The sequence below is a fragment of the Eptesicus fuscus genome, chromosome 2 (assembly GCF_027574615.1).
Source record: "Eptesicus fuscus isolate TK198812 chromosome 2, DD_ASM_mEF_20220401, whole genome shotgun sequence".
In the NCBI taxonomy this organism is placed as follows: domain Eukaryota; kingdom Metazoa; phylum Chordata; class Mammalia; order Chiroptera; family Vespertilionidae; genus Eptesicus; species Eptesicus fuscus.
In genome coordinates this window covers 67,721,420-67,742,343 of record NC_072474.1, presented here as the reverse complement: position 1 = coordinate 67,742,343, position 20,924 = coordinate 67,721,420, and the positions used below count along the sequence as shown (strand labels likewise).

Sequence of the window (20,924 nt, the reverse complement as noted above, 5' to 3'; positions counted from 1 at the left end):
CTGAGAAGGTATTGTCTGGATTGAGAAAGCAGCTTTTGCTGGGAAGCATGCATTTAAAAGGAGAGATGGTTAGTGTGAGCCTGGAGGCCAGGAGGTTCTGCATATACACAGGCTCAGAGGTTGGGTGAAAAACACTGGAGCTCCCTGGGGACAGACAATAGTGTGGAGAAGGACTTGGGTGGGGTGGGAACCAGGTGGAGGGGGACAATGGGGGAAATGAAGGGGGCATCTGTAAAACTCTGAACACTAAATATATTGAAAAGAAAAAGACTGCTTAACAGGTGGTTGAGGGAAAGAGTATACATCTGAAGTACTATCTTTATACATTTTGAAACAAAGCACCAGAAAGGAAACTTCCAAACAGAAGGATGGACCATTGCTGACAGCCAACCAATCAATTGATCAACAAGTAATCACTGGAACACCTGCCCTGTTGCTTAGCACATACTAGACTCCATAACACAACTGGCATTCACCAATGTGCCTTTTGATAGACAAGATTAGAATTTACACTTTTCAGAGTTTTCTAAGTTTTTATCAAGTGCTTTCAGAAATGTTCAAATAATATTTCCTGAACAGCAGTGAACCAAGTCACTGATTGGTATCAGAATGTTAATTATGATGTCTGATGCTGATAATGCTGACTCATTTCCAATTCAGATTAGTGCTATTCAACATAAAGACAGGCTGGTGTTGGTTTAATAATTTATAACCAAGCAGCTCATATCTGTAGCAATCTCAAGGTCAAGTGCTGAAAAAAATCCAGAATAACTTGTTATGAACGGTGTTATGCTCTGGTTGAAAGAATTTACAGTAACCACGTTCATCTGTGGTCCATACTTTGAGTTTTACAAATATTAGATATAAAGGGTGGGGAAACTCGAAGGACAAACCTCCTCATTCTTTAGTCATTTAAATACTTGTGTTATTAAGAAGGCTTTCATGACTCTAGCTAACATAAATCAAAGCAAGTTCAGAGGTTTCTGTTAACTGTTCTCTCCATTTTTCTGCTTTTTTCCCCCTTCTATTCTCATTTCCATTCTTTACCTAGGCAACTATTTTATTTTATTTTTTAATCTTTTTGTTTTTATATAAAAGAGACAAGGAAGGGAAATTTTCCTTTTGAGTACAGTTGACCCTCAAACAACACAGGCTTGAACTGTGTGAGTCCACTTATATGTGGATTTTTTTTTTTCAATAAATACCTGTATTGTTTTCAATCCATGGTTGGGATGCTGAGGACTAACTGTATGCATTGATCCTTGCTAGTGTGTATAGGGAACCTGAGCATTTGCAGATTTTGGTGTCTGTGAAGGTCCTGAAACCAATTCCCCACAGGTACTTAGGGTAGTTAAATTTTAGAGGAGTCAAACATTGCATGTGGATTTTGACTGCATGAGGAGGATTGATACCCCAACAAGGGTAACTGTGTGTATATGTATATTTAATGATATCATGTTATGGAAGTCATGTTGTTCTCTTCTTTTTTCCTCAACATTATGTTTTTAAGATTCATCCATGTTACTGTATCATCTAGCCCTTTGCTTCTTGCTGCTGCATAGTCCTCCCTGGTCTCTATCCCCACAGCTCATGAGGTTGGGTGAAAAACATTGGGTGAAATCTGCTCCCTATGATGGACTCCCTGGGTTTCTTCCATCTATGTGCCATCAATAGAGAGCACTAGCAAATAGCTGCAAAAATGTCGCTTCATGAACCGTGTGGGAAGTTCTCTGGAATGGCTAACCCAGGAGTAGAATTGTTTGTTTCTAATAATTATAAAATTATATAAAAATATAACTTTATTTTTATTGTTGACACTATTACTTCTTGACTCTGCATATTCCCTATGACTAAATAGTACCAGGTAGCTCTCCACCATCTATAACCCAAAGCATGAGATCTCCCATTCCCACATCCTTGCCACCACTTGGCATTATTAAGCTTTAGATTTTTCTCTGGTCAATAGGTATACAGGGATATCCCATTTTAATTTGCAGCCTTCTTGTTATTAATGAGCTTGAAAATATCTTCAACTCCTTTTGGACTTTTGTGTTTCCTCTTCTATAAATTGCATTTTATGATGTTTTCCCTGTTGTTTTATGCAGGGCCTTTCTGCCTTTTGGTTATTGATTTTTTAAAATAAATATTTATTGTTCAAATTATTACATTTGTTCCTCTTTTTCCCCCCATAGCTCCCCTCCACCCAGTACCCACAAACCCCCTGCCCTAACCCCGCCCCCTACTGTCCTCATCCATAGATGTACAACTTTTGTCCAGTCTCTTCCCAGCATCCTCCACATCCCCTTTTCCCCGAGAATTGTCAGTCCACTCCCTGTCTATCTGTCTATGCCCCTGATGTTATTATATTCACCAGTTTATTCAGTTCATCAGATTTTTTATTCACTTGATTTTTAGATTCACTTGTTGATAGATATGTATTTGTTGTCTCTTTGTTGTTCATAATTTTTATCTTTACCTTTTTCTTCTTCTTCCTCTTCTTAAAGAATACCCTTCAGCATTTCATATAATACTGGTTTGGCAGTGATGAACTCCTTTAGCTTTTTCTTATCTGTGAAGCTCTTTATCTGACCTTCATTTCTAAATGATAGCTTTGCTGGGTAGAGTAATCTTGGTTGTAGGTTCTTGCTGTTCATCACTTTGAATATTTCTTGCCACTCCCTTCTGGCTGGCATAGTTTCTGTTGAGAAATCAGCTGACAATTGTATGAGTACTCCCTTGTAGGTAACTAACTGTTTTTCTCTTGCTGCTTTTAATATTCTCTCTTTGTCTTTTGCCCTTGGCATTTTAATTATGATGTATCTTGGTGTGGTCCTCTTTGGATTCCTTTTGTTTGGGGTTCTCTGCACTTCCTTGACTTGTAAGTCTATTTCTGTTTTTGTGTCCAGTTGAGTCATCGCAAGCCCTGAGACATTCAGATTCCTTTATGGGTCTCGTTCTTGCTGGCAGCTGGAGAAGCTCACGGAGCCAAAGTTCCAGCCAGCCTGGGGCAAGTGCCTGCACTCATCCTCAGGCAGCTCTCTCCCTGTTTCTCACCAGACTTCTCAACAGCAACACCTCCTTGCTGAGAATGCCTCAAGATCAGAGACCTTGCCTTATCCAGGTCTGATCCACTAGCACGATGCAGATGCTCAGTGAATGAATGAATGAATGAATTAGGGGAAGTTTTCTGTCATTATTTCTTCAAATAGGTTTTCAGTATCTTGCTCTCTCTCTTCTTCTGGCACCCCCATAATTCGGATGTTGGTATGCTTGAAGTTGTCCAAGAGGCTCCTTACACTATCTTCATATTTTTTTATTCTTTTTTCTTTTTGCTTTTCTGGTTGGGTGTATTTTGTTTTTTTGCATTTCAAATCTTTGACTTGATTCTTGGGATCCTCTGGTTTGCTGTTGGATCTCTGTATATTATTCTTTATTTCAGTCAGTGTAAGCTTAATTTCTAATTGGTCCTTTTTCATATCCTTGAGGGTCTCACTAAATTTCTCGGGGGTTTCTAGAAGATTCTTGAAAAACCTTATAACTGTGGTTTTGAACTCTATATCCAGTAGTTTGCTTTCCTCCATTTCAGTCATTTGTGACCTATTTCTTTGTCTCCACATTTTGGTTGCTTCCCTGTGTTGATAGAGTGGCTTTGTGTGCTAGGTGTCCTATGGGGCCCAGTGGCTCAGCCTCCCTAATTACCTGAGGTGGACACTCTTGGTGCACCCCTTTGTGGGCTGTGTGCACAGTCTTGTTGTAGTTAAGCCTTGATTGCTGTTGGTATCACTGGGAGGAATTGACCTCCAGGCCAATTGGCTGTGAGGTTCAGTTGTGTCTACAATGGGAGAACTTCCATGCTGGAGACACCCTTATGCGACAAGATTTGCTTCAGTGAGGCTTTGGCGCTCACTAAGTCTGCCCCCTGAGTGTGTCTCTTATGAATGTGAAGAGTTGTAATCTGGATGGTCCCACTCTGACCACTGGGTACACTGGCTCTTGGATCTCCAAGGAGGTGCAAAGTCAGCTACTGCCTGAGGCCACCCAGCAGGAGCTACAGAGAGATCTGCAGATTCCTCCTCTTTGTTCGGGGTTTGGAGGTGCCCAGATGAGGCCCAGCTGTGAAGCAATGCAAGCTGCTGTCCAGCGTTGGGCCTTCTTTTGGAGGCTTTGGGGCTCTCTGACCCAGCTGCAGTTTGTTAGGTTTTAGATTGCAAAAGGCCAGGCCATTCATATGCAAAAACCTCTGTGCCCAGCTTGGGTGGGGTTGTAAATTGGGTGGGGCGGGGTCTCAGAGAATCATCAGGGTGGAGCAAACAGTAATGGCTGTCCATCAGCTCTGCCCCAAAGAGGTCCCCAGGTCTCTATGTCCCGCGGCAGCATGCAGGAACAATGATACTGCAAGCACTGCTGAGAGAAAGCCACCCTCGTGTTCTGGCCTGATGCCAGACAGTCTAGTTTCTCCCCGTATGAGTCTGGGTCCCCAGAGTCTCACCCAGAACTGGAGTTCAGAGCAGTCAGGAGTTTGTATCTCCCTCTCGATTGAAAAAGACAACAGCATACCCAGTTGCTTGCCCCTTTTTGCACGCGTGCCTCCGTACCTCTGCACTTCACTTCTGCACCTCCTCACCTCTTCCCAGTCTCAGTGTGCTTTTCTCTTTCCTTCTATTTGTACAAATTCCACTCAGCCAGCCTTCCCGTGGTTCTGGATGATATCTGTTTTATCTTTTAGTTGTAATTTTGATGTGGTTGTGCATGGCAGCAAGTTCAGGTGTTTACCTATGCCGACATCTTGGTTCCTCTGTCTTGGTTATTGATTTTATGGAATTATTTGTATGTTATAGGTATTAACTCTTATCAGTCTCAAATATGCAAATATTCCCCAATTTTTTTACCTTTTAGCTGTTACTATGGTGCCATTTGTTGAACAGAAAATTTTTAATTCATCATTTTTTACTTCAGCGTTTTGATTTTGGATTTTTAAAAAGAATTCTGCCCATCTTGAACTTGAATTATCTTTTTTTTTTTTTCTGTTCAAGTTCACAAATAAATTATTCTACATTTTCTTCTATTAACCAGACAGTTTTTATCTTAACTTACTTTTTTGAACCACCTGGAGTCCACTTATGGATATGGGTTTAAGTAGGGATCCAGTTTTATTTTTCTTCATTTCATGATCCAGTTTTCCCAGAATCATCTAGTAATTCAATCTAACCATCTCCATTGATCCTTATTGTATATTAAATTTCTGTGTGCACATAGGTCTGTCTCTGAGCTATTCCAGTAGTCTAAATTTCTGTCCTGTATGTGATCACATTGTTTTGTTTTATGTTTTCATTAATTTCTGTTGCCTTTCAGTATGTCTCAATATCTGATTGGGTAAATTTTCCCTTTCTTTTCAGTTTCAAAGTTGACTTAGTTATTAATGGGCTTTAGAACATGTTTATTAAATTCCTAATAAAATACAGCTGGAATTTTTATTAATACTATATTCAAGTTATAGACTAGTTTGGGAAGAAATGACATCTTCCTAATAATTTTACTTAAATTTACAAATTACACTCTAAGTATTACATTAGGTGCATCTTAAAAATGTTTGACTTACAATGTTTTTTATTGTTGGTCAACTGTACATTTTTTAAAAATTTCTGCTACTATTTATTTCTGGGGAAATCCACTTGTTCTGTTGAAATGTCAGTTCCATAGTTAGAAACTTTGGAGATTTTTATGGAGGGTGGGTGGAAAGATGCTTTTCAGATTTATTTTTACTTCTTTGTTCCAGTTATGAGTTGAGGGGGTGATTTTCTTTTTTGGTATAGAGATCATTGTCTTTGACCATTTTCTGAATATTATCTTGCCTTACACGTTTGCTTCTAGAGAGATGCTGAATCCTCCAGGATGCAGGATAGAACATTTGGCCCTATTGTTTGCATCTTATTTCCCTAGGCCTTAAAATGTTTTTCAGGAGGTTAGCATGGTGTAGGTGGATGAAAATAACAGATAGAATAGATCTCAGCATTGATTCTCTAATAGTGAGAAGTCTGTTTTGTTTTTAAAGTATTTAACCAATGGGTATAGAGTAGATAGAGTCCCAGACTTACCTGCTGGTGCATTCACCCTCGCCTGCCTTCTTCTGCTTTCAGGAAAGGAGGCCTTCTTCTGGACTGTCCAAGGCTAATCTCTCCTTCTGTACTTTTGAATGTACAGCTCCTTTTCCTCCTAGGTATTCTTTGAAGAATTATTTAAACTCTTCTCTTTTAAAAACCTTTCCTTGGGTCTATACTTGCCTTGAGCTTTTACAATATCGGAGAGACAAAACATCCTCTTACCCTTTTAATTATTTCTCTCTCAGTCCCCATCCATTCACAGCCAGGAGCCTTTAAGGGAACAGTTAATAATCATGGCCTTCACTTTCATTCTACTGATTCCACTTAAATGGTAGTGGTACAGGTTACCCATATCTCAATGTCTTAGTGCAGTGAGCCATGTTCAGACTATTTGTCCTTTCTGCACTTTAATCACTCCCTTCTTGAAACTTTTTTTCCCTCAGCTTCTCAGCCGTCACACTCTTGTTTTCTCTTCTACCTTTGTGTCATTTCTTCTTGGTCACATTTGCTATTTTTTTTACGTTAAATGTTGGCGCTCTCAGATCCCTGACTACTGCTGCCTTATCCTTTATGCTTTTCCTGAATAAATCAACTAACTCCTGATTTCAATAACCACCTGTATGTGATGACCCCCACGTCTCCCCCAAAGCTCCAGAACTATAAATCGGGCTGTTTCCTGGACTGCACCTATCCAAAACAGCCCATGAGAATCCTCACGACCATTCTCCTTCTTGCATTCTGTGAGTGGCATCACTCATCCCCCCCAAGCCAGACCCCTGGAATCCATCTGAGACACTTTCTCCTACACAGGTCTCAAATCTATCATCTTCTCCACAGCCTTGATTCAATCCCTGATCATCTTGTTCTGTGAGCATGGCCATGGTCTTGCAGCTAGACCCCCAACTCTCCTTCTTCACCTCTCCAAACTACCCTCCAAACTGAAGCCAAAGTAATCTTTCTTATATCCAACATGGCGATGTTTCTATTGTAACCAAACTTGGCAAGGACTCCTGCTGCCTTCCTTTCACAAAGATGAGAATCTAGATGGTAGAGTCTGGCATACAAGTTTATATAGTCTGGCCCGGTCCACTTTCCTAGCTGAATGGAGCTGCTCTTTTCCTGGACAGCCCGAACTTTTGCCAGGCCCTGGGCCTTTCCTTGCCTTGCTGCTGAGGCCATTCCCATTAGCTAAGCACACTCTGACACACTGCCCAAGACAATGTTCAAGGGTCGCTCTTATACAAATCCTTTCCTGACCTTTTATATCTCCTATATCACACACATCTTCTTGGGAATTTTTCTTGTACCTATCCAAACTGATCTGAGTAATATCTATAGTATTTCTCATATTGATTGTCTATCTTCCTTTATAAGACTCTTAAAAAACAAAGACCAAGTTGATTTGATTTTTGTGTCTCTACCACCTGGAACAGTACCTGACACAGAGCCTAAGAATTGTTTTGGGGACTAAATGAATATATATGTGAATGAGTAGATCCTGGAAGATTGGGAGAGTTCAACAACTTAACATTTTTATAGCATCACCTTGCTTAGTAGAACTCTGAGTTTCTGAATTCCCTCTCCAACTAGGGTTGCCAGATAAAAGATGAAGTATTTGGGACAAACTTAAACTAACTGATTATTCATTATTTATCTGAAGTTCAAATTTGACTGGGCATTTGGTATTTTTATGTGCTAAATCTGGCAACTCTATCTCTGAGGCCACTTTAACTTTAAATCCTATATTAAATTGGATACACTGGAGGGGGGTGGAATGCCCCAGAGTATTTGTTATGCTTAGTCTAATGAATAATTCTTTGGTTCTTCAACTGTGAAGGCAGAAAGTGCAGATCCTTTGAAATATTGGAATCAAGGAAACAGAACTCAGTTGAGCAGTCAGAGAATGAGATTACTATGTCGATACCAACTGGGGACGTTGTAATGAATAGACTTTTCTGCTCCATTGGCTCACTATTGACTTTCTCTGATGGGTTTTCCTCTCCCTTAGCTTGTGACCAATCCTGTGAAAGTTGTGGCCCCAATAGTCCCAGGTGCCTTACCTGTGCTGAGAAGGCAGTGTTGCATGATGGCAAGTGCATTTCTGAATGCCCTGGTGGATACTATGCTGATGCCACTGGCAGATGCAAAGGTAAGACATGGGCCATCATCATCATGATCATCATTGACTAGACTGGGAGCTGTATGCTGCTCACTTGGGAATCTGTGTGTCTGATGGGAAAATGTCAAAAGGAATAGCTTTTTCATTAGAGAATCTACATGTATGTGGTATGGGAATGAGAGACATGGGTGGATGCTGAGATACTAGAGTGATTAAATAAAGAACTTACACACTGAGTGGCCAGATTATTATGATCTCTGAACGCATAATAATCTGGCCACTCAGTGTGTGCGTGTGTGTGTGTGTGTGTGTGTGTGTGTGTGTGTGTGTGTGTGTGTATTAGAGGCCTGGTGCATGAATTTGTGCATGGGTGGGGTCCAGCCAGCCTGGCCAGGGGGAGGGGACATGGGCAGTTGGCTGGCCTGCCTGCTGGTCGAACTCCTGGTCGAGGGGACAATTTGCATATTAGCTTTTTATTATATAGGATATACACTGAGTGGCCAGATTATTATGCGTTCAGAGATCATAATAATCTGGCCGCTCAATATATATATTAATCACCATTAGAGATCATTTGGTCTTTTTGAAATGCCAAGAACATCCTTAAGACCTTCATAGAGTTCTTGTGTATTTGTAAAACATCACCAACTTAGATCAGAGGTATGACAGAATCATTCCTTAGATGGTATTTATAAATACTACAGGGGTGAGCAAAAGTAGGTTAATAATACAATAATTAATATATATATATTATTTATTATATTATATAAATATATTATTAATATATAAATAATAGTACAAGAATAAACTCTGTGTTTTGCATACTCACAACTGTAGACCTATGTTTTGCTCACCACCCAGGACCAAAGGAGATGTGTGTGTCTGACATTGTCATATGTAGTGGTCAGACTCTTAAATGTAATTCTTACTTAGAGTCTCAGAATATCCAAGCTGAAACTACCTTAAATAATCATTTAGTCCAACTTCTCATAGTGTATAAGCCAAGTAAACTAGGCCTGGAGATACCCAGACATGGTGAAGGGCATAAATAAATTTATGGACATGACAGTCAAAATTCCACTGCTCCCAACACTCAAGCTTATGAACTTTCTACTTGCCCCTATTCAGGTGGGCAATTTTAGATTCAGACAGACCCAAGGTTAAATTCCAGACCTGCTACTAATTACCTCTGTGATCTTAGGTAAATTTTTAACTTCCCAAGACCAGTTTCTTCATCTTTAAAATTATGGTAATAATGCCTATCTCATAATATTACTGTGAAGATTAAAAGTGGTAATGTGTATAAAACACTTAATACAAATAGTAAATAAAGGATAACTAGTAGTAAGTAATAGATATAAGTAGATATAACATGGATAAAAGTGGGTAATTGGGCAATGTGGGCAGTCCTAGAGATATAATCACCCCCTAACACATCTTTTTTCTTTTGATTTGGTGTGAGAGCTGAAAAGAGATTGAGAGTGATGGAGAAGAGGGCTTCCCAGCAAGTACGGAACCCAGCCAAGAAGTGGGCTCTTTAGTCACTTGGGTCCCTTAGTGTTCATCTCTCACTCTCTTCCTCAGTATGTCATAACTCGTGTGCCAGCTGCTCTGGACCCAGGGCCTCTCACTGTACAGCCTGCATCCACTCCCGGGCTCTGCGCCAAGGCCACTGTCTGCCCAACTGTGGAGAGGGCTTCTACCCTGACCACGGGATCTGCAAAGGTATCGCTGGTGTCATCGTATTCTTAAGAGACTTTCCCATCATAAGGACATAGATTTAAGTTACTATGTTTTTATTGATTGATTTTAGAGAGAGGAAGAGAGAGAGAAACATTGATTTGTTGTTCCACTTATTTATGCATTCATTAGTTGATTTTTGTATGTGCCCTGACTGGGAATCTTACACACAAATCCAGGGCTCTAACCAACTGAACTACCCGGCCAGGACCTAAGTTACGTTTCTGTTCATCTTTTCCTCTGGTATATCTTATATGGCAATACATACAGTATATGCTTTTTTCTTACCAAGAGATAATCTGAAAAATTACATTTAAATATCTGTCAAGATACCCACAAGTTCGTGATTTTTTTGACCATCCTTCAGAAGAATGCCATTTCCTTTGCCATACATTAGAACCACTCTCATTTCCTCCCTTTTCTATTCTTCTAGCATTGCTAATGTCTTTCTTAGTCTTCATTTTGTTTTTCCCCGAAGAAGCTCTTTTTGTTAATGATACTGCCGAGCACACTGAGCGTCACCAGCGATGCCTCTGGGCGGAGGAAAATGGAAAATCTCAAATAGCTGTTTGCCAAGAAAGGCTTTGGGCTCCTTTGGAGGGCAGTATCATTTCAGCTTTTTGGAACTAGAACATCGGGAGCAAACACTTAAAGTGAAATTAACTTATATTTATTTATGCACAGGGCACCTGAGAAAAGAGCTTCAGAATAGTTACAAGCAAAACGTTTTTAAAACAGGCAGCTGCAATAAATATTATGAAAAGGAAAATGTGGCGAGTCTTCTAAAGAACAGGAAAGCTAATTGTATAAAATGTGGGCCTGAGAGAACTCATGTACTCCATTTGGCTCTGATTCCCACCAGTAGCCAGGGAACACAAGGAGCTGTGATGGATTATGAAATTATTGTGGCTGCTCAAAAGAGGCCTCTTCCTCGTTCAGAAGAGCAGCCTTTCCTCTCATAAATTCTAAAGGGAATTTGTTGCCTGGACCCCTATAGCCTGGGTGATGAATAACATAATGGACAATATCACAATGACCATGTTTGCAAAAAACACAGCGGTAGCCTTTATGTGAATGCTTCTTAAAATCTTCAATAAAAACTGAAGACATAATGTTAAATCGCCATTCAGTGAATGTGTTTCTCTGGAGAACGAAGCCAATATAGTCCATTTTGCTGTTATTTTTGTGTTGTATTTTGTTGTTGTTGTTCTTTTTAAATCCAGCTAGGCAGCTCTTATGGGACCTGAGAGATATGACTAGTTAGCCTCACCCTCATTTTGCCCTTCACAAGTATTATTATTATTACCTTGTGCTTTGGTATAGCACACTAGAAAAACAATATTCTGGAAGGATGTATCTGGTGAACTTCTCTTAGTGGTTTTGATTTAATGATAGCTCCCCATTGGTTGCAACCTATATATGACCCTGGGATTGTTTTCTGCATTCTTTTCCTGTTGGCAGCCTGTCATTCCTCTTGTCTGACTTGTGTGGGTCCAGAGCGCTCTCACTGTACCCAGTGCAAGAAGCCAGAGGAAGGACTGCAAGCCGAGCAGCTGTCTGGTGTGAACATCAGCTCGGGCGAGTGTCTGTCTCACTGCAGGGCCCAGTTTTACTTGGAGAACACTGGGCTGTGTGAAGGTGAGTGATCGTGATTTGAGGAAATGTTAGGTACCTTCTGGCCTTACTACTTCAGAGATCCTGTGAGGTGGAGCCACAGCCAGGAAGGTCTGTGCTTTCATATAAGTCTGGTTCTGGGATGCTCGTGGATGAAGCAGAAGCCCGACATGCCAAAGAGGACCCCGCTGATGTGCTCCTTCCTTTGTGAGGAATAGGTGATCTGAAAGAGCTGTTCCTTTCCCCCCACACTGTCCCCAAAGTTACACTCTGAGGTTCCAGCCAGGAATTCTTTCAGAGGCCAGTATGAGGAGCTAAGAAAGACTCAGTGCTCATGTAGAATTCTGTTTATTATTTCTTCTAATTTGCTACTCGGAATATGAATTTGTTCCTTCAGGGCAAAATCTGGACTTCTGTCAAAATTTAGAAGTGATTCCTGTCATTGCCTTGGCATATCTATAGAAAATTGATGTCATTCTGAATAATTTGACTTAATAGCTAGGTCAACTATGAGTGGTTGAGGAGATAAAGGGGATATATATATATATATATATATATATATATATATATTCCTACAAGAAGCTGCCTTGCTGTTGGAGAATTATTTGACTCTCAAGCTACCTGAAAAAAAATTATTACTCATATTTCCCATTGTAAGCATAACATGTGTGTCATTAAATAAATTTTTGAGTGTAAAAAAAAAAAGTATAAAAATAATCTGCCCACCACCTGCCACCTAAGCCCACTTGCCTTTACCATTTTGCTGTAATGTACATGAGGGTTTTTTTTTTCTCTGTATAGCTTCGAGTTTTTATTTTTGCAACATAACTCTAAACATGCTGCAGATGCAATTTTGTATCCTACAGGCCCATTTATTAAAGTGGCTTCCCTTTCACATTGGAATACATTCTCACATGGCAATGCTGGATTTCAAGGTTAGGCTAAAAGATCTTGGATGCAGTGAGTCATAGACAGAGTAGGAAGTATGCAGATTGGAATATAGAGACCCCAGGCAAGACACTTAAGCTCCATGAGCCTTGGCATTCACTGCATTAGAAGAGGGATAATTTTCTTTCACACTGGCTTTCTACCAGGGCCGGAGGAGGTTAGGAGTATGAAAACGCTTGGTAAATTGGTAAAGCCCCCATGCTCAAATGGTGTAAACCTCAGCCATATACTCAGGTGTTCAGGAACACTGTAGGGGTAACTTCCTGCCCCCTGAGAAGCACCGGGACCCCAGGGCATTTACATTGATATCTAACAATTGGGGGAAGGGTCACTACTCTCCGACATCCGGTCACTGCCCATGTATACATTGCCCAAATTCTCTGTGGTCCCTTACGCTCCCCTGGTTTCCACAGCACTTGAGAAATAGGAGGATCTTTGTTGCTGCTGAGAGAGCCAATGCCTTCCAAAGCACGTCACACAGCCTTCCCCTTGCATTCCAGGAGCAATGGAGAAGACATCTCCCCAAGCTGCTCCGCACAGTTAGCTTCTTTCCACAGTTTTCAGCACTGTCATAAAAACGAAATGATTAAGATCTTAAGTTATGCTGTAAATAAAAATTATAGGGACCAGGGTTACTCAGCCAGAAGATCATGTTACCGGTGATTTGGTACACAAATCATGAGCCAGGCACTGTGAAACATGCCATACTTGTTTACTCACTTGTCCTGATGCCAGCCTTATGGGGTCAGTGGTACAACTAGAGAAGTAACGGAGGCTTGAGGGAGTTAAGGCCGTAACTTGCTCAAAGTCATGTAGCCAGCACAGAGTGGAGTCCAGTGGGACATAAGTCAGTCTGTCTCCAATTCCCGTGCTCTAAACCAGGATGCTACTGTATTGGTGGCTGAAGGGCAGAAGCGCCGTGTGCTAAGGGTGCAGGATTGAATCATTATAAATTGACAAAGGGATGTTTTCTGGGAATTTCTTTATACAGACACTTTTTTAAAAAGAGGATTAGATCTAATCCCTCTGGAATGGCTTCATTGTGGTCTCAAGTGAAAGGACGAGATTGACCTCTTGAGTCCTTGTAGCCCCGTGATTTCATGCTAGTTAATATAATATTATTAGGTATCACACACAGAGCTGTCTACTCTCATTTATTACCAAATCCCTGTGCAATCTCAGCTAGATAGATAGATTGTTGTACTCAATTTATAAGTGATGAGAATGTGGCAGAAAGAGGTTAATTGAGTTGCCCAAGATTTCATTGGGAAACTGAGTGCAAACACCAATTGTTTCGAACCCTGCCTGAGTATCAAGTGTGTTGATTGATGTACTTCCTGTCACTCATCCTGTATCTCTGGAAACTGTTCTGCCTTCCCCAAATCTGTTCCATTTTCCATTCTGCCGGAGTGTGTCTGTGAAATCAGGCCCTGGGAGTGCTATGAGATTGCACGGGACTCACCTCACACAGTCCCAGAAATGTCCTTGCCTCTTTGCAGAACGTCTAGAAAGGCTGGAGGTGTGTGTGAGTGTGAGTGTGTGTGTGTGTGTGTATGTGTGTGTGTGTGTGTGTGTGAGTGTGTGTGTGTGTGTGTGTGCCATTAAGATTTTATTTTACAGTGCCTTTGATCTCGAGTGCTTGTCTATAAAAAAGAGAAAAACAACTGTTTCCGGAACTCTCCCTCTTCCTTTTTCTGAGACTGCAGCACGGGGTGATCAGAATATAACTGCAGTTAATGAGGGTGAGAAGCAACTTACTTAGCCTTTGAAATGGTATCAGAGTTATTATTATAAAAGTTTCTACTCCGAGCTACAAGACAAAAGCAGGCATTATCTACTGAAAAATGAAGCAAAAATGTATTCAAGGTATTAGACTAAAATCCAAGTCTGTGATTGATGAATGAAAAAATATAGAATTAACAAGCAGTGACCAGAGAGAACACCATGTATTCATAGCTGTAGGACATCTTTATTCATTTCTTCTACATATATTTACGGAGCGCCTTCTGGGTACCGGGCATTTTCTAGGTACTATGATACACTCATGAATGAGTCAGATGAAACTCCTGCTCTCATGGAATTTATATTCTGGTGAGAGAAATGGATAATAAAGAAATAAATGAATAACAAGAGCAGCAACAAAATCCATGGCTCACACTTGGCTAGCAATCTATGCTCTGATGCCCACACAGAGTAATGGGGGAAGGAGGGCCGGAGTTGGGATGGCCTCCGAGGCAGAGGTGCTCTGGCGAGATGGGGACAGCCACCTGCATGTGTTGGTCCTGTGTCTTTGGCTCATTCTCTGAAACTTGGGTACCTCAGAAGATGGGCTTTGACATCCTGCTGCTTTTTCAGGTGGCCTCTAGTTTTCCAGCATGTGTCTGGATGTGCTAGTACAAAGGGGAGTCCATTACTAATTGTGAGATAATTTGGAGCCATTTGGTGATTGACCAAATTTGTTCATGTTTATTAAATACTAGAGGCCTGGTGCATGGATTTGTGCACTGGTGGGAGGCATGGCTTGTGGGATCGGCCTGCTGTAAGAGCGCTGCTCACCCTGGTCAGCCTAGTGGCGCTCCCACTGTGGGAGCGCACTGACCACCAGGGGCAGCTCCTACATTGAGCGTCTGCAAGCTGGAGGTCAGTGCACATCATAGGTACTGGTCGACCGGTTGTTCTGGTCGTTTTGCCGTTCAGTCACTGGGCTTTTATATATATAGATGAGCATTTATAATTCATAAAAGAAAAATTTTAATAATCTTACCTAGAGTAGATCTCACCTGTTTTAACTGATTTTTCATTGGTATTGACAAATTCAAGTTAAAAGGAAGAAAAAAAAAAGACAACACAGCCCAAGAAACACCCATCACCCCTCTTGCCCTAACAAAACAAATTACAAATCAGTAAAATCCCATGTCCTCCAAAACAACATCAAAAATCCATCCCCACCAGTTTTCCATGCCCCTGGGCACTAGGCCGGGGCCTCTCTACTGCACAGCTCCGGGGGCACCATGCTCCCGGTCACTTGTCTGAGGCATTAGTGACTGCAGCCCTGAGCACATAGCAGCCGTGGGGGATGGACAAGACCGAGCACCTGGGGCTCCTGTCCCTGGGAGGCCTCTCCTCTCTCGCTGATATTCTTGGCTTCAGGTCAGATTGCTCAACTCAGTCTCAGATTCTCCTTTCACTCTTGTTGAGGATTTTTTTTCTCTCGAAAAGAATTCAGTTATTTTGAAGATAGCTTTTCGATGAGTTTGTAGAGTGGAGCCTCTCGTTAAAGTCTCCTGGGACTGTGTTAAGATGTGATTCAGATTTAGTAGGTCTGGGTGGCGTCTGTGTCTGCATTTGTGATGTGCTGCTCCCAGGTGAGGCTGCTGCTCCTGGTCCACTGACCAGAGTTTGAGGAAGGAGAGCCTCTAATGAAGATAAGCACACCGCTTATCTCTGGCATGCTTCTAACGAAAACTGTTGTGTGTTTTTTATTCCAACTGTTATTTCTTCTCATTGCCAGCAATATACATTGTCACAGAAACTCTAAAAAATACAGATAAGAAAATAATCTATTACCAAGTTACCCAGATTTAGCACATAAAAATACAGAATTAGGAAATAAAAATGCAGGATGAGGCAAAAGTATGTTTATAGTTGTTCGTATGAAAAAGGATACAATAATTAATAAATAATAATACAAAAATAAACTCTGTTTCATGTACTCACAGCTATCAACCTACTTTTCCCCACCCTATATTTTGCAAATGAAAAAAATATTTTTTTAGTATAAGTATTTCGCAAATATTGCCTGAGATATTCTAAAATATTATTTGTTGTTTACCTGAAATTCAAATTTAATTAAGTATTTTTATCTGTAAGCCATACCTATGACCATTCTATCTTGAGATAACCTCTTTTAATCTTTTGGCATAGAGTCTTACAGTTATTTACACACACACACACACACACACACACACACACACACACACACACACCTTTATAGTTTATCAATTCCTTACAACCAAGAAGTTTATTGGAGATCCTGTGAATGTACATTTACTCCCATTTTATAGATGAAGAAAGTGAGGCTTAGAAGGAACCAACTAAAGGATAATTTAGCAATGGGATAATTTAGATCCTGGGATCTAAGAGAGGACATAGTTGCTTACAAAATATTTTCTTCTTTGCAAACCCAGATACCTTGTTCTTCATTTCACACTATACTTTTACAATTTAATTTCAGGCCAGGCCATCTCAATTAATGATGCAGTTCAATCACCATGTCCACAGTTGGCAATGGTGACCAGGAAGGGATATGAACATGATCAGGATGATTAGTTTAGCATGTAATTGCCTCGATTCTGTGGCAAATTAATGATGGATTCTTTCAATTCCCAAACAGTTCAGCAAGAGGTTGAAAATGATATACTTTTAAATTACAAGCTTTATGTTAAAAAATGAACTCTGTACTACGATAATGAATTCAACTTACACATTTTCTAATGTATTATGTCAGGAGAAACTGCTTTAAAGACAAATGCGGAGATAGCCAACATCCCAGTGGCCACCATCCCCACACCAGCAGCCTTTTCATTATACTCACAGCACAATGGTCAGGTAAACATCAGGGAAATTTTAGCAACTAAATTTTTCCAAGCCTCCTTTTCCAGTCTTGAACATAGTATTGCCTTCTTAAGCTAGGTGTTACTGCATGGGGCAAAATTCCACAAAATTATACCAGTTTGATATCAATATTTAAAGCTTTTCAACTTTATTGAGATATATAATTGACACATGACATTGTTTTAGTGTAAGGTGTACAACATAATGATTTGATATATGGACATATTGGGAAATGATCCCCACAATAAGTTCAGGTGATATTCATTACCATATAGTTACACTTTTTTTGGTGTGTGTGATGAGAACTTTTAAGATTTATTCTCTAAACAACTTTTTAATATACAATATGGTATTTTTAGCTATTGTCACCATGCTGTACATTACATCCCCACATCCCCAGGACTTGTTTATCTTATGATTGGAAGTTTGTACCTTTGGACCACGTTCACTCATTTTCCCTGCTCCCTTCTCCATCTCCCCCCATCTGTCCCAATCACTAGTCTGTTCTCTGAACCTTATCATTCAGCCGCCATAGCTCTTGCTTGTCTCTCAAACATGTATGATCGTCCAACCTACTTTCTTTGTTCTTAGTGGCTCCCGGTAGTTGAGGGTATGCCAAGACCTGTCAGTGTCCCAAAGGAGAGGAAGCTAGGCAGCCCCTAGATGCAGGCTGATTGAAAGCTGGGTCACCAGGCAGCAGCTTATAAGTATGTAAAAACATCTCTTTTGGGGGAAGACTGCAAGAGGGGTATTTATATTCACTCTTTTGGGGGGAACACTCAGAGATGGGTGTTTATGTTCACTCTTTGGGGGGAACACTCAGAGATGAGTGTTTATGTTCACTCTTTGGGGGGAACACTCAGAGATGAGTGTTTATGTTCACTCTTTGGGGGGGAACACTCAGAGATGGGTGTTTATGTTCACTCTTTGGGGGGGAACACTCAGAGATGGGTGTTTATGTTCACTCTTTGGGGGGGAACACTCAGAGATGGGTGTTTATGTTCACTCTTTGGGGGGGAACACTCAGAGATGGGTGTTTATGTTCACTCTTTGGGAGGAACACTGAGAGATGGGTGTTTATGTTCACTCTTTGGGGGGAACACTCAGATATGGGTGTTTATATTCACTCTTTGGGGGGAACATCAGAGATGGTGTTTATGTTCACTCTTTGGGGGGAACACTGAGAGATGGGTGTTTATGTTCACTCTTTGGGGGGAACACTCAGATATGGGTGTTTATATTCACTCTTTGGGGGGAACACTGAGAGATGGGTGTTTATGTTCATTCTTTGGGGGGAACACTGAGAGATGGGTGTTTATGTTCACTCTTTGGGGGGAACACTGAGAGATGGGTGTTTATGTTCACTCTTTGGGGGGGACACTGAGAGATGGGTGTTTATGTTCACTCTTTGCGGGGGGAACACTCAGAGATGGGTGTTTATATTCACTCTTTGGGGGGAACATCAGAGATGGTGTTTATGTTCACTCTTTGGGGGGAACACTGAGACATGGGTGTTTATGTTCACTCTTTGGGGGGAACACTGAGAGATGGGTGTTTATGTTCACTCTTTGGGGGGAACACTCAGATATGGGTGTTTATATTCACTCTTTGGGGGGAACACTGAGAGATGGGTGTTTATGTTCACTCTTTGGGGGGAACACTGAGAGATGGGTGTTTATGTTCACTCTTTGGGGGGAACACTGAGAGATGGGTGTTTACGTTCACTCTTTTTGGGGAACACTGAGAGATGTTTATGTTCGCTCCCTCTGAGCCCAGGAGGGATAGCTGGTTTGCTACAGTCCTGTTGAACCCAGGAACTCCAAGCCCTGCTGGCCACCAGAGCCAGGCTATCCAGGGTGTGTCCTTTGGGTGGCAGCAGCAGAAGTCAGGCATCAGACATGTGCATAAGCTCTTTCCTGGGAGACACCAGTGACCTGGAGCAGGGTAGAGGGAGAGGGTGAATCAGTGTTTGCCAGCCTCCCAGGTCTCGGAAGACATCACAGACAGTCTTGTTAAATTAGAAGTATGACCTTCAGGCTACAGCTTTTAAGAAATGCAGACATGTCTCTTTCAGGGGAAGTCTGGGAGATGGGCGTTTCTGACTGCTGCCTCTGTTCTGAGCTTGGGGAACAACTTCCACAAGCCTTTGCAAGTCATTAAGAACTGCTTCTTTATTCTCTATAGTCTGATGGATCTTGCAAGGCCACATTGGCTTTCAGCCCTATAGTTTTGGGGACCCATCCCTTAGATAGAAATCCTAAAAGTTGGGGCACTAGATGTTGGGTTCAAACCCTTCGCTCCTCATGGAGAAGATGGGAGTGGGGAGTTCCTTGGCATTGTCTGTTGCTGTTCTGGGGGTAGGGTAGATGGCAACAGTGCCTCAGCCTTTCCTACCCAGGTTGATAAGGTTTTTTTTATCCTTTGCTGATGTGTAGTAGGAGTTGCTCTGCTAGTTGCTGGATTCTTTCAGAGGGAATTGTCTCATTTGTCTGTGGGAGGAAGTGAGCTCAGGAGCCTGCTGTCACCATCTTGGATGGGAACACCAATTTTCTTTTTTAAATAACAAATTCGCCAGTTATTTTGGTCAATTAATTAACTTGCTTTAGATAAATGGGAAGAAACAAAGTATACTGTGAGTATTTTGATCTATTTAGTTGTTGCTAAGATTCACCAAAGGCCTTAAGGCAAAGAGTTTTAATTAAAGAAACAAATGGGCAGGAGTCTGCCTGCTCAGCTTAAGAGTATGTTACTATTTATGAAGTTGGGGTTCCCTTGAATTAATTGAATAAAAGACGTGGCTTCTGTATTAAGCAGCACTCTTTAATGTAGGCCCCAGAGTGCTGACATAAGCTCTCCAAACACATGCCTTCTGGTAATGTTCAATCCTCTTCGCTTCCTCCTCCTTGCTTCTGTAGCTTGGGTGTACTCGGCTTTAGGGATAGAAAGATGAAAAGGATACAGACCATGCCTTAAGGAAGCACGATCAAGTAGGGGAGACTGACATCTGAACAAGTCATTAAAAGAACATGCAGCATGCTGGAATGGCAGCAGGCGCAAGGTACAGAAAGAGCCCAAACAAAGGAGACTGACTCTGTCTGGGGGACAGTGTATCATCAGGCTGTCTGTGGAAGGATTGATGGGAGCTCACCAGAGGAAAAGGAGGGAAAGGATGTTCTAGGCCAAGGAAATAGCAAGGGCAAAGGCATGGTGTGTTTGGAGAAGGGCAGTGTATCTGGTATTCCTGCAGTGTAAAGGCCAGAGCGGTGAATTGGGGGGACTGGCACTGGAGACATGGGGTGCGTCATGTCATGAAGTGCTTAATGTGCTGGGCTAAGGAGCTTAGAGTTGACACTATTGACATTGGAGAATCGTGAAAAGATCTTAAGAAGGGGACTAATTTAGTCAATTGGCATTTTATAAAGATCTATCTGATAGTTGCATGGCAGATAAGTGTGAAAATAGAGGGGCTGGTTAGGAAGCTTTGGCACTTACCATATCCTGAGTGAGGGACCAGGGGATGGTGAGGTTGAGATAGATGTAACAGAGATTACAGAAGTAAAAATCAATGTCTCTTGGATATATTGTAGTGATGGAAAAGTAGAAGTCTACGGTTTTCAGCACGAGTGTCTTGGTGAATGGGGGAGCTACCAAGTGAGGCAGAGAATACCAAAGAGAGGCCAGATGAAGGAGAGGATGTGGGGTTGGGGGTGGCTGATAAGTACAGTTTTTGAGAGAAGGAATGTGATATAATTTACACTAAGTAGGTATGGACTGAGCTTGGAAGTGGT

General features: G+C 41.4%; 1 protein-coding gene across 1 annotated transcript in view; it reads left to right on the top strand.

Moving 5' to 3' along the window:
- The window catches only part of FRAS1 (Fraser extracellular matrix complex subunit 1), a 440,116-nt gene that overhangs the window by 222,021 nt on the left and 197,171 nt on the right, over positions 1-20,924 (top strand). Inside the window, exons 16-18 of the mRNA XM_008143649.3 lie at positions 8,110-8,250; positions 9,805-9,945; positions 11,422-11,598. Of these exons, the coding sequence (XP_008141871.2) occupies positions 8,110-8,250; positions 9,805-9,945; positions 11,422-11,598 (459 nt within the window). The remainder of the gene's footprint in view (positions 1-8,109; positions 8,251-9,804; positions 9,946-11,421; positions 11,599-20,924) is intronic.